Genomic DNA, 14,316 nt, shown 5'->3' with positions numbered 1-14,316 from the left:
TGAAGATGCTGATTGTCAATCCATAAATTAAGATCCGTCCATTTCCTCCATCATGGCTCTCCTTTCAGATACTATGATCTTCGACTCGTGTATCTGTATACACAGGCACGTACATTTAGGAAGATCCAGTGAAACAGTAATAGGGCTGGTTCACCTGGAGTGTTCCTGCAAGTTACCATGAATAGAAGGTGTGAGCAAGCAAGATCGTGTGTGCTCTCACTCCAGCCCCTTGGAGAAGGGGAAGTCCTGTCCCTTCATCCTGCCCATCAAGTCCAACCGGAACCTGTTGAGCCTTTTGCATGTTGGTGTGACTTGACACCTGTTTAGTTTCTCCTGAGATAGTCCTTTTTCTTTAGTTGCCAGGATTACTCTTCCCAGAGAATTTTAAGCTGCTCTTCTTCTTCTCTGAAATCATTATCTGACCTTTTGTCCTCCTACACTGACCTGACCCCTGACCAGTCACTTTTTTTTTCCTTTTTTATTAATGGAGCTGCTCTGTGTACATGTACTCAGACGTATATACCAAGGGTAAAGATACTTCTGATGAAATCAGGATCATTAAGGTGATATTAGCAAGAGCAAAGGATGTAATAAAGCAATAGTTACCATTTGTGGGGCACGTACTGGGTGCCAGGCGCTGGGCACTTTTCTTCTAAAGCTAAATTATAAAGACGTTACGATTATTCCAATTTCATAGGTAAGTTAACCTTAACCTAAAGCTGAGTAACTTGCCTGAAGCCACACAGCTCAACAGTGGAAGAGCCAGGTTTATTCAACTCCAAAGCCTGTGGTTTTACCAACTAAGCAATAATTAAGGTGTAGAGGGGAAACTGTGTTGTGTGTGATGTACGAATCCTGGTTTTCATGTCTCCTTCTCCATTTTCATGGTGGTCTTAACCAAGTTGCTTAGCATCTCTGTCTTTCCCTCCCTCTCCACGCCCCTCTTTTTTTCTTTTTTGCCCTCCCCTGCCCCCCTCCCCACTCAGGGTCAGCTCAGGCTCCTGAGCGTTCCAGGCCAGGGCCTCACCAGTAGACACCGGGGAGGGCTCTGTGCGTGTTTGGTCCCCCAGTGTCCTGGCTGGGTTTGGGGAGGGCCCCCTGAGGGTGGTGGTACTGAGCCTGGGGGCAGAGGTGGCAGGCCGGCAGGCCCAGAGTATAGCACATATGGGGGCAATACATACGGGCCAGCACGTGAGTCCAGGCCTGGGTGGGACGAGTCACGCTCAGCCTCTCGCTTTGTCCAGCGAGGGCTGTCTGCTGGTGCTGCGCCCAGTGGGACAAAGAAGGCAGAGGTGGGAGGACACTTGGCCACCCAGACGGAGGTGGAGGCAGCTTCAGTTTTGGCAGTGTGATTTTCCCCAGGCCCCTGGAGCTGTCCCCACAGCCCTGGCAGGGAGAGGGGGCTGGCTAGGCCCTGGCTGGCGAGGGAGCAGCAGCAGCACATCCTACACATGCCTCCCTGGGCCACAGGGGTTGTGGGTGGGGCAGGGAGTGGGGGGACCACTTGCTCATGCAGACGTGGGGGTCAGAGCTTAGTGACCGCCCCCACAGCACACACTCACATGTTGAGGCAGCGGGGTGAGATGGTTACTGAGGGTGACGGATGGACTGACCAGGGGCAGGTGAAAGCATCCCTCCTTCTAATTTCTAATACCTTAGCGATAGGGGAGGAAGAGTCCCCCCCGTATGTTAATTTGGTACCACCGCTTCCTCCTCCCTTCCTGGAATACCAGATTGTAATGTGTAAAGGCTTCCTAAACCATCAGTCACTTTTCCCCCCCGTGGTACTGTTTGACAGAGAATGCCGTCAGCTCACCTGTACAAAGTATGTTACAGGGTGCACGTATTTGCTTTTATCTTTATCCCTTCATTCCTCGACTCTCTCACTAAAGTTGTTTGTGTATTTGAAAAGCTGTTCTTTTTGCCTTCTGACCACGCCTCTCTCCCCCCCCCCCCATTTCACTTTAGTTTGTTCTTTTCATTCAGGATTGTCACTTTTCAAGTCTGTACTATGTTACATTACTACCATTTTGTTTACTTAACAATTGTTAAAAATGTTAATGCCAAAGACCCCTCCGTTGTAATGGAGGAGGGCATTAAGATAAAAATGGAGATTGATGATCATTGAACATTTGGCAGATGCCATGTGTTCTATATCAATATAGCAAGATGTCATGTGTCCTTCATCAATATAGCAAGAAAGTAGAACTTGGACTTGAATCAGTGGGTAGCTGTGTGTTGGGTGGGGGAGAGGGATGTGAATCAAAACAGATGAATCAAAAATCATTTCTCCACTCTATCTAAAAGCATATCTAGTGTCTGTATTGTTTTGTTACATTCTTAAGGTAGATGCTTACTGTTGTAGATTAAATAACCTTAGTGTTGAGTCCTGAGTTTTGATACTTGTATATTATACAACCAAAGCAAGATTTAGAACATTTCCATTTGCAAGAAAGGTCCTTCTGCTTTTTGCAGTGAAATCTTTGTCTTTTCCATTTGGCTCTTGAACCCATCCGTTGCGCTTTTCCTTTTGGTTATTACATTTTTTAGTTATAACATTTCCATTGGGTAGTTCTTTATGTCTTCTGTTTCCTGCAACTTTGTTTCTTGGGTGAAGCTTTCTAGTTTCTCATTTGTGGCAGGTGTAATTACTCTTTGAAGATTTTTATCTTGGCTGCTTTCAAATATTTGTCAGATCTGAGATTTCTGTCATCTTGGTGTTGGCATTTGCTGATTGTCTTTCTCATTTAGTATGAGATCTTCTTGGTTCTTGGTTATGAGTGCTTTTTTAATCAAAATTTGGACATTTTCATTTTATGAGACTTGATCTTATGTAAAACTTGTTTTAGCTGGCTTTAACATCACTCTGGCCGGGTATTACCTGGGAGGTGGGGCCTCCTCATTATCACTGGGTGATGGTGAAGAGTCCTGAGTCTCTCCACCAAGCTTCCTCTGACACTATCCCAGGAAGGAGGAGGCAGTCTCATGGCCTGGTGGAAGTGGATGTCCTGCCTCCTCACCTCAGCTCAACTGATGCTGCAAGGGTGGGGAAGTGGCCTTGATAATGGTGGACAGATCAGAAATTGTGGGCTCCCTATGTGGCTTTCTATGACCCCACCCTCTAGGGGGTTTTGGAGTACCTAGGTACAGCCTGGTGAGGGTGGAAGTCTAGGCTCTCCACTCAGCCTTTGCTGATATGGGTGGTTGGGTGACCTTTTTTTCTGCAGTGTAAACTACCTACTTCTGTCTGATACCTGAATCCTCCATCTAAAGCTTCACAGAAGCTCTGATTATATCTGCTGTTGTATTCTTCTCATGAAAGAGAGGAGTTAACGTTTGTGCCTTACAGCTTTGTCCATAGCCTTTCCCTGCGCTGATGTTGACCTATGTAAGTTAAGTGTTGTTTTAATTTCTGTTGTATTGAGATTGCTTAGTCTGTTTATCATGAGTGGGAAGGGTGAAGGTTTGCTGTGGTGATCACACTTAGGTTAGTCTTTGCTATAAGGAACCCTGCTCACCCAAACTGTTTTTACAAAGGTGAAATCATCTCTAAATGAGTGAGCCAGGGTGAGTGTGCTTCATGTGGCTCAGAGGGGGCAGTGTGCTGACCCAACTACATGTGGTCTGAATATCTGGCTCGGATGGACAGTCATGAAGGCTCAGCTCCGGTGGCCACACAGTAGTTATCAAGGCTACCTATGGGCAGACTTCTGACGACAATGGAGTATTCTTAAGGTTCAATCCTTCATGTCTCAAGATATCTGCTCCCATCTCTTATCAGCAGCTTGCCTTTCTCTCCAGCCCCCTTGTAGTAACAGATGGGGAGCCATCTATTACTGGTCAGTTGCAGACTTTTTGGGAACAGACATGTCCTTTTTTAATGCCCTTGAGTTACTGGTTTGGAAATTTGTATTTTACCCCTATTCTTTTTGATAGGAAAGGACTTCAACCTGTATGTTGAATGTTAAGCTTCAATATATATTGTAAATATATGTTTATATTTTTATTATGTGTAATCCCTATCTCTGTCTCTCTCTCTCTCTCTCTCTCTCTCTCTCTCTCTCTCTCTCTAAACATATCTGTATCTATAGATACAGATAGAGAGCGAGAATATACCACATTTAGCTGACCAAGGAGAGGTCTGGAAATCCTATTCTCTTTCCACATAGCCTGACCAAAATAATAAAATCAAACATAATTGAGCTCATTTAAATTGCCTGGGAGTGGGGGAGTGCAGCATAAGTAGGTGAGTCCCTCAGACCCATGAGGCTCTTCCTTGATGTTACGATGGAGGGGGCTAGAGTGCTCAGATCCCACTGTCCTCCGGGACATGGGGGCACTCTACCCTAGAACAAGGCTCAGCAAACTGTTTTGGTAAAGGGCCAGCTAGTAAATACTTAATTTTTGCAGTGCGTTTGGTATGTCCCAACTACTCACCTCTACCTCTGCCATTGTACTACAATGGCAGCATAGAAAACATATCAATAAGCATAGCTGTGTTGCAATAAAACTTATGAATGCTGACATTTGAGTTTCATATAATTTTCAAAGATTACAAAACATCCTTTTTAGTTCTTTTTTCCCCCCAACATTTAAAAATGTAAAAATTGTTTTTGACTCATAAGGCATATGTAAACAGGCAGTGGGTTGGATTTGGCCCATCGACCCTAGTTTGCTGACCTGCCTTTGTAGATATGTGCTGGACAGGTTCCTTTGCCCAAAGAGACATTGTGCCCTGTCAATTAGCTTAACCCAAGGTTGTGCTTCTTGGCACATTCCCATTCATTCCCATTCATTCATGCATAAATTCTTTTTTTTTTTTTTTTTTAAATATTTTTAGTGTTCATTTTTGAGAGAGACCCCGAGCACTAGAAGGGGAGGGGCAGAGTGAGAGAGAGAGAGGGAAACACAAAATCCAAAGCAGGCTCAGACCCGGAGCTGTTAGCACAGAGTCCGATGTGGTGCTTGAACTCACAAGCCGTGAGATCGTGACCTGAGCCAAAGTTGGGCGTTCAACCGACTGAGCCACCCCAGCGTCCAGTGCACACATTCTTATGAGTGATCTAGGCACTTTTCTGGGCACCGGAGGCTCCTCAATGAGTAAGAGTTATGCCCTCAGGTATTCACTGTATCATCTAGATTGATTCTACCTCTGATAACATTTTTCTTGATAACAGCATGTACTCATGTTACATGTATTCATGTACGTGTACCTCCTCCTTGCTAAGGTATTGCTATATTCAGCTTTTGAAGTCCCAATGGGAGTTATGAAACCCAGAGCAGAATATTTTGCTAGGATTCCAGTTCTCATTTTTATCCTTTAGGAAGAGCTAAGCAACGATATATTGTTAAAGTGGTATCATGTGTCAGTTTGGAATGGTTCATCTGAAGTCCCAGAAGAGGCCTGATTTGGTGTTGTCACAAGGGATTACTTTTCTCATGTAGTGTCAAGTCCGGAGATAGGTGGTTAAGAACCTAGTTTGAGCCACTCGGTGATGGTAGAGCCTTTGTTGCTCTTAGCCTCTTGGCTTTCATGTTTATAGCCTATGATCTGTAGCAGCTCTAGATACCACCTCTCCATTCAAGGTGACAAGATGGTGAGAAGGGTGATAGAAAAATTCGTTCTCTTCTGTCCCTTCCAGAACTGCATCTTTACACATCAAACTTCTGCTTCGGCCCCATAGGCAGGAATCTGTTCACAGCTACAGGTAGCTGCAAGGGGGGCTGGGAAATTGAGTGCCTCTGTGGGTACATTCCAAGAGTCTCTAGGAGAACTTTGGGAAATGTTTCCTACAAAGAGAGGTCTCTTGGATTACTTGTAGAGGTCCAGATTACTTGTAGAGGGTAGTGCTGTGCTGAATTTGAACTCAGAGTATGATAAGGCACTTCTGTTAATTAAACACATTTAGAGAGTATCTGCTATGTGGTTATCTTATAAGAGTGGTTTGAAACAAGGGCTGTGTTTTCCATGAACTTTAGCAAAAGCAGGACGTAGAAATGAAATTTTAAACGATCTCCATTCCAATAGATAATGATGGGGATTGAAGTACTCTTGTTTCTAAGGTCATGTATTTATTTAGCAGCGTTTATTGGATGCCAAATATGTACAGCTGTTTAGTCTCTGCAGGCACACAGACCAGCATGACAGTTTCTCCTCTGCAGAAGGCAGTCAAGAAAATCAGTTTCACATCAGTTGTCTGGTTCTGTGACTTAACATATCTTTGAATTATACAATGAGATAGGAAACAACTTTTATTTGCCTTTTTTGAAAAATAAAAGCTGTAAGTTTTCCTAAGAAGGGAATGGCAGTGAGTAGGATTGAATTGGTATCTTTCCACCATACCTCTGCTTATTCTATAAACAATGATTGAGTACTTACAGTAGGCACTTGGCTAGGCACTCGGTTTGTCAAGCTTTAATGAGCAGTCACTTGCTTCAAGGGGTTCCTAGTCATAGACTAAGCCGACATGTTAATATACTCTTGCGGTGCGTTGTGTATATATACATGGGGTGGCTGGGGGGAATTAGGAGGGGAGAGAATAAGAAAAAAAGGTGAATTGTCAACATTGCTTAGAGAGGATATGATGGTTGCAAAATCAGTTAAAGCTTCACGATGAGAAGAATAGATTATTTAATTTCCTGAAGGATCATCCATGAAAATAAGGGAAGAGTATATTTTGTACAAAGATCAATTCTGTCAAAGTGGAGAAGCACCAAACCTCTCAGCTACAGGCAGCATCTGTGTGGTGGTAGAAACCCTTGGTGCAGGATCTGGAGCAGCCTGCTGGACCTAGGGGGTGTTTGCACAGCGTCTCTGTTAACAGCAAAGCCCAAAATAAAGGAATCTTCAGCTTGAATGGGGCTCAGCCCCTTGTTTCACTGCAGAGAGAGAGTGGTGTGGGTGGGGATTGGAAGACCTGGAAGCTGGGTGACTTCTTGGCAAGTAGGAGGCACTTGTTCATGCAAGTGGAGCCAGCACACCCCTTGGTTCTCTCGTCATCTTGAGACAAAATGCCTGGCACTTCTCCATAGCCTGTGACTGTGAGCTAAGTCCTGTCAGAATGGGATCTTTCAGAGGTCAGGTCCAGCAGGGTCTAGGCTCACTTCCAGCAATGAAACACCTCTTCTGCTAGTCAGACTGGGGCCCCTTTTTGCAGCATATGCCCTTTCCAGCAAAATTCTAAAGTAATATGATAGTGTTGAGCTATCCGTGTTTTTTTGTTTTGTTTTGTTTTAAAGAAAACAACATGTTTTGGTTGAAAATCACAATGAACTTACTGAAAAAACTCTAAAACTTGTGAATAAAGTATTTTTGGAGGGGTGCCTGGGTGGTTCAGTTGGTTAAACGTCTGACTCTTGGTTTCAGCTCAGGTCATGATCTCTCTGTTTATCGGTTCAAGCCCTGCATCAGGCTCTGTGCTGGCAGCGTGGAGTTTGCTTGGGATCCTCTCTCTCACTCTATCTCTGCCCCTCCCCTGCTCGCTTGGTCTCTCTCAAAATAAATATCTTTGGAGTTTCTCTTTCCAGCTATGGAGGCAATATGGGGGAATGAGATGAGAGGGAATGGGCTGTTTTTGGTTTTAAATTCTTTTTTGTTCTAGAATATGTGTAGCATAAAATTTATCATTTTAACCCCCTTTCAGCGTATGACTTAGTAGCATTAAGTATATTCACATTGTTGTGCGACTATCACCTCTATGCGTCTCGAGGACCTTTTCATCCCAAAGAGAAACTGGACTAAGCACATCCCCATTCACCTCTCCTCCAGCTCCTGCTCACCACTGTTTGACTTCATCTGTGTGAACTTGACTACTACAAGTGCATCGTATACAGTATTTGTCCTTTTGTGACCAGCTTATTTCACTTAGCATGTCTTCAAGGTTCATCCTGTATCAGAATTTCATTTCTTAAAACTGAAAAGTCCACTGTATGACTGAAAATTCCGTCGTATGTATCACATTTTCTTTATCCATTCATCAGTGGACATTTGGGTTCTTTCCACCTATTGGCTATTGTGAATAATGTTGCTGTGAACATGGACGTACAAATATCTGTTCAAGTCCCTACTTTCAATTCTTTGGTTGAATTGCCAGATCAGATGGTAATTCTGTGTTGAATATTTTAAAGGAATCCCCAGCTGCTCCCAGCAGCTGCACCATTTTACATTCCCACTAGCAAAGCACAAGGGTACCGGTTTCTGAGGGAATGGGCTTTTCCACACGAGAAGCAGATGGTACCTTTGCTCTGGCATCTCAAAACATGGTGAAAACTAATGTCCCTGTTGACTCTTTTAAAGGACTATTTATGAAATCTATTTGGTTTTTAATTCTTGATTTTTGAAGAGCTTAGTATTAGCAACTTTAATGTGAAAATGATTAGGGCGGCCCTGGAAGGAAAGACCACAAACAGCTTTCGATGTCAAATCAGTAACTAGAAATCAGTAAGGCACAGAGTGGTCCGGAAGCCCGGGGAAACAGGAAGAGGGCCTCCAAGCCGACCTGTGAGCTGCTGAGCCCATTAAATTGAGTAAATAACTTGAGTGAAAACAAGAAAGGGCAGTGATGAGGACAGAAAAGAGGACTCAAACAGGGGCACCTTTTACATGATGAACAAAGAAATGGAGGTCACAGCTTGTAAAGAGGCCATTTGAAAGTTGCTTGATTTGTAAATATTAGGGACATGAAATTTCAGGGAAAACAAAGCAAAGCCTGTCAGAAATGGTTTTAAATAAATAAACCCAAGCACAAAACCTAAATCAACTACTGGGTTTGCAGGCGAGGAGGGAACAGCTATGGAGGATTAAAATATTTGTGTGAAGAAGGTGACTACGTGTGTAGAAAGTCAAAACACCGTAGTCTGCCTCATGTTTATAGTTCTCTTACATTTTGAATGCTAGGTATTTACCAGCCGAGAGAAGTTTCCTTTTGATTTAAGGCAGGGCTGTATAAAGAGAGGAGATTGCTGGTTCATTTAGCAGCTGAATAAATGTTTTTTTTTTAATTTATTATTTTTTACTGTATTTTTGAGAGAGTGTGAGTGGGGAAGGGAGGGGGAGAGAGAGGGGAACAGAGAATCCAAAGCAGGCTCCACGCTGCAGCACAAAGCAGCCCCAACGTGGGGCTCAAACCCACAAACTACAAGATCGTGACCCAAGCTGAAGTCGGGTGCTCAACCAACTGAGCCACCAGGCACCCCTGAACAAATGTTTCTTTAATGCCTATTATGTGCCAGGTTCTAGACTGGGGAGAGGAGGTCATGGAGGTGACTAAGGGCCTGTCTTGAAGAGCTTGCAGGGGTGGGAGACAAGGTGTACAGATCAGTGAGGTAGACCTCACTACAGCGAGGGAAGTGAAGCACCAGGGCACTGTGTGCATGGTCGAAGCATAGCTAAGTGGTTCTTGGTCTGGTATCCAGAAACTCCTAGGTGGCTTTCTAAGGGTCCGAGCTGACACATCGGGTGAGTGGACTTAGCCTCCCAAAGGAGGAAGTAAAACTGGGGTGAAGTAGAACCTCTTTCTAGGAGGAGGGACCAGCATGAGCAAAGGTGAAGGAAGTATGAGAGTCCAATTTGGTGGGGGAGGTATTGGGAGAACAGGAAGTACTGGAAATTCCCAGCAAGTCAGTGGTATTCTGAAGCTGTAAATTTCAAGGCAGCTGGGGATCAGTCTGGAGAGAAAGATCAAAGCTATATATTTTTCTTCCTCTAGTGTCCAAATCCATCCTGTGCTAATCTCTCATCTCCTTTTATAAGAAAAACATTTTTTAATAGTCATGATTTTAAAATACTGAATATTCGTTGCAATAGGCCATTCTTCGGAGATGGAGAAGCTGATCTGATATTAACAGTAATGAGCCTTCTGCTCTTACAGATTTTGGCTGCTCCATTCTCTTTCTCCATATACCTGAAGTTGGCACTGCTGTTGGTTCTCCAGCATCTATCCCGCCCCTGCCTTCTTGAATACTAGCAGTGTGGTTTGAGAAACTGACTCTAGCAGAAGGGTCAGCTGGTTAACAGTGATGCTACCTCCACTGCCAGGGTTTTAGTTCGTTAATAGGTATGTGATTCACCTTGAGCTGATGGGGAAAAAAAATGAATATTTGAAAGAGGATTAGGGGAAAGAGAACCAGACAACTGAACTGTCACTATTTCTAGATGAGACCCAGAAGCTTGTAGCTCAAGGTGCCATGAGGGGACTCAGGCTTATGATCTAGGTGATGTTCTGGATAGAAGAATGGCAAGATGAAAGAAAAAAAAATAAGAATCCTTGATGAATCCTCTGTTGAGCTGGCAAATCCATGAACTCTGAACCTGTACCATTATTGGACTTCCTTTTCTGAAAACTAATAATTTTCCTTACTGCTTAACCTATTTTGGGTTGCTCATCTGAAGCTTGAAATCATCCATATCCTAAATGATGCTTGATCTCTGTGACCTTCAGTAGACACCTGCATGACTTTGTGACTGTGCGCCTTGAGTCTCCTCTCCCTTACCTGTGAAATGAATGTAATTATGTCTTATCGAGTTTTCATGAAGATCATTTGAGATCCAGCATAAAGCCTGAGGGAGGAGGTGTGAACTAATACATGTTGAACATCTATTGTGTACCATGAAATGGGCTGGTTCTTGGCTCTAGGAAGCTTAGAAGCTAGAAGAGAAATTCAGATAATTTTCATATTGAAAGGTACAAAGCCACATGCATATGGACCTTTGTATAGTTAGGTAAGGTCATCGATTCAGTATTTGAATACTTACTGTTCCAGGTACAGTGATCTAAAATGGGGTGGAGGCAGGGGATGAGGAAGAGATTAAGGGAAGGCATATCTGAAGTGTTCTTTAAGCCAAAACCTGACAGATGAGTAGGAGTTAGGTGAGGAATAGGGAGAACATTTCAGGCAGAGAAACATTACGTACAAAATCTGAGAAGTGTGAAAGAACTTGATGTGTTCAAGAAGTAGGAAGTGTGAAAAGGAAGTGTGTGGTCAGAGTACAGTGAACGAAGGATAATGTGGGTGATGAAGTTGGAAAGGTAGAAGGGAACAGATAATTCAGAGCCTTGGTGGTCATGCTAAAGACTTTTGAGTGATCTAGATCTAAAATGAAGCCATTGGAAAGTTTTAAGCCAAAGGGTCTCACGATCTGACCTGTACCTTTTTTTTTTTTTTTTTTTTTTTTTGTAATTGGGTTTCAGGGCTCAGTCGAGGAAGAGCAGTTAGGCTGGTCAGCATCGTGGGTGAGAGACGTGGGTGGTTCGGACCAGGGTGATGGCAGTGCAGATGGAGCCACATGGATGGATTTGAGCAGCACTGTGGGTGTAGAGCTTGCTGGACCTGATGATAGATGGAAGGGATGTGGTAAATCGTGGAGAGAGTCCTGCCAAGGATGACTCTGGTTTCTGTGGAACTGGAAAGGACTGGGAAAAGCATTTTTGGGGGTAGTGGTAGAAAATCCAAGATTCAGTTTTGAACATGTTAAATCTGAGCTATCTGATACTGGAATTAGGGTGTTGAGCTCCAGTTTCACTTAGGTCTGAAGCTCCTAACAGGTCTATCTAGGCCGTGGTTAAAATTTGGACGTCATCAGCAGGTTGTTGATTGTGTCCGAGTGTGGGAATGAATGGCTCCTCTGAAGGAGAGCATGGAGAGCAGGAAGGGAACCCCTGCCTCACTTCTGCGAAGCCAGCCCTCATCTCTCAAGTGTCACATACTCTCTTGGAAGCCTGGTAAGAGGAAGCCCTGACCTGAATGGGGGTGTTGAGTAAGGGAAGAATTGTAGAATTGCAGCAGTTGGCTAAAAGGGAAGCATGCTGAGGGGAGCCTGGGTGGCTCAGTCGGTTAAGCGTCTGACTCCTGATTTCTCATGGTTTGTGAGATGGAGCCTCACATCGGGCTCTGTGCTGGGATTTTTCTCTCTCTTTCTCAAAATAAACCTTTAAAAACCTCTATCTATATATATGTGTGTGTGTGTGTGTGTGTGTGTGTGTGTGTGTGTGTGTGTGTGTATATATAAAGGGAAAAAAAATATATATATATATATATATAAAGGGAGGCATGCTGAGAATGGAGGGAAAGTGAAGATACTGAGTAAAAGTCACCAATGAGGTAGAGTCCTGAGTGGGATGGAGGAGTGAAGGTTCTGGCCCTGAACCCTCTGAGGCCAAAGGGAAGGGGATAAGGAATTTAATTAAATTTAAAGGGGTGGAGTCCCAGGGAGGTGAGAGAATTTACTACCAGGAACCTTGAAGCGTGCGCGCGCGCACACACACGTATTGTGTGCACGTGCACATGCACACCAAGCCTCACACATGCTGGATGCTTCATGGAGGTCATCTGCGGGGAATGTATGGTTTCTGCTATTTCTTTGATGAATGCTGGGTACTTTGGAGGGGCTCAGTAAGTATTTGTTGAATAAATAATTATGCTCAGAAAATGGGCTGTAGATTTTATTTATGGTCCTATCCATGTTAGGATGTGGAGAGGGTAAGGCGGGAAAAATCTAGGCTTGACTCCATTGAACCCTTCACTTTGCTCTTTCCTTCTCTTTCATGTAGCTGTAATAACTGTTCTAAAGTCACTTGTCCTTTTGTTTGCCTCTTCTATTGGACCATAAGATCTTGGAAGGGAACGTCTGTCATATATGAATCCATGTTTCCAGGATCTAATCCAGGGGATGTCTCATGGTACACGCTCAGCAAATAGTTGCACAGTCCATGCAAGCAGGGGTACTTGAGTGGATGCTTGAATAGATTCAGAGGAGGAGGGAACAAGCACTCTTCCAGATGGAGGCAGAGATAAGAAGCTGAACTGCAGGGGTTGAATGAGTTGCATGTGTGGGAGGCAGGAACGAAGTTGCCCGATTTGGTAATCTCATCTGTGATGTGGGCATTAGTAACTTGCTCAAGGTCAAACAACTTGGAACTGATGGTTTCTGGATTTGTGCTGAAATCTTTCTGACTTGAGAGCTCAGGGTTTCCTCTATGCCATGCTCCCTCCTCCCCAGATCATTTCCCATAGTTATCACACCACTTGTAAACTTACCACTGCTTTGTTTCTTGCCTCTGAGGCCACACGAAATACTGTCTGTCGTGGACGCCTTCTTTGCAGGACTTGTTTTCAGTTATATTTTTTTTCCTCTTTGCTAGCTCTCCACTGTGGCTTGAATCCACGGGGTATTGATCATCCTGCCCGTGCCGAAGGTATTAAACTACAGATTGAAGGTGAAGGTGTTGAATCTCAATCCATTAAAAACAAAAATTTTCAGAAGGTGCTTGACCAAAAAGGAACCCCCAAGCGACTGCCAGCAGAAGCTGAGACTGCTAAGGTAGGTAGTAATCCACTAAATTATGGAGATTGTGGAAGCTGCAGCTTTGATACTTTGTGGTCCAGCCACAGAGAACGGATGGTCCTTTCACTCCGTCCCGGTGTATCTTCAGTTAAATGAACACCGACTGCTTCTGGGTTCTAGGCAATAATGAAAATGTTGACTGCATCCCCTTTGGAGTTAAACACGTTTGTGGTCCATGTCCTGCCATGAGTATGGTACAGAATGGGCTATTGAGAAAGATGCCCTGGACTTAAAGGTGAAAGGTGTGTTTGCCAGGCTCACGCTTACCATTTTATGAACTTAAGCATGTCATGTGATTATGCAGGCCTTAGATTCTTCTTCTATAGAATGGTATCATAAAAACTCCCTCCACCATGGGTAGAACAGATGAAATAATACCATGCATTGGAAGGATTGTGCAAAAGGTCCAGTGCTGCTTGTGCATGAGGGTCTTTGGCAGACAAACACTGTTAATTAATCACTGATGTTTTATTCAGTATATCCATGTATTCCAGGTACTGTTTTAAGGACTCTTGATATACTGGCCTACTTTGTCCCTGTAACAATTCTGTGAGGTAGACCATCATAAACAGAACTCTGATGGAAGATAGAATGATCCTACTTTGTTTTAGGATGCTTAGTTCTTTTTCGTTTTTAGTCTTAAATGTAGGTACATAACATACATACACTGGTAAAATGGGGCTTGGAGGGTAGATGGTCCTTTAGTAAGGACCACCTCTTCTAAAGGTTTTCCACAGTGGAACTGGCACTTGATGGATTCTTTGTGTGAAATCAGTAAAGATGCTCGTGTCAAGCGCACAGTTGAAGATGTTCATATTAGTTTGCCCCTTGGAAATTGAAGAAACTAGTCTTCATGTGGTGTTCAGTTTTTCCCTTGTGCATTCTCTGCAGAGGAATTTCCTTTCAAATGTTTGGGTGAATGAATATGTGCGTGCCTTGGAAAGCAAATGTTACAGTCAGCCAAGAAAAACTTG

General features: G+C 43.7%; 1 protein-coding gene across 2 annotated transcripts in view; it reads left to right on the top strand.

Moving 5' to 3' along the window:
- SAMD12 (sterile alpha motif domain containing 12) overlaps positions 1-14,316 on the top strand; it is a 378,717-nt gene that overhangs the window by 24,338 nt on the left and 340,063 nt on the right. For both annotated transcript variants that reach the window (XM_042973076.1, XM_015534604.2), the window contains exon 2: positions 13,140-13,318. In XM_042973076.1, the coding sequence (XP_042829010.1) occupies positions 13,140-13,318 (179 nt within the window). The remainder of the gene's footprint in view (positions 1-13,139; positions 13,319-14,316) is intronic.

Source organism: Panthera tigris, chromosome F2 (assembly GCF_018350195.1).
Source record: "Panthera tigris isolate Pti1 chromosome F2, P.tigris_Pti1_mat1.1, whole genome shotgun sequence".
NCBI classification, from domain to species: domain Eukaryota; kingdom Metazoa; phylum Chordata; class Mammalia; order Carnivora; family Felidae; genus Panthera; species Panthera tigris.
This window is presented reverse-complemented; position numbering and strand designations above follow the sequence as displayed.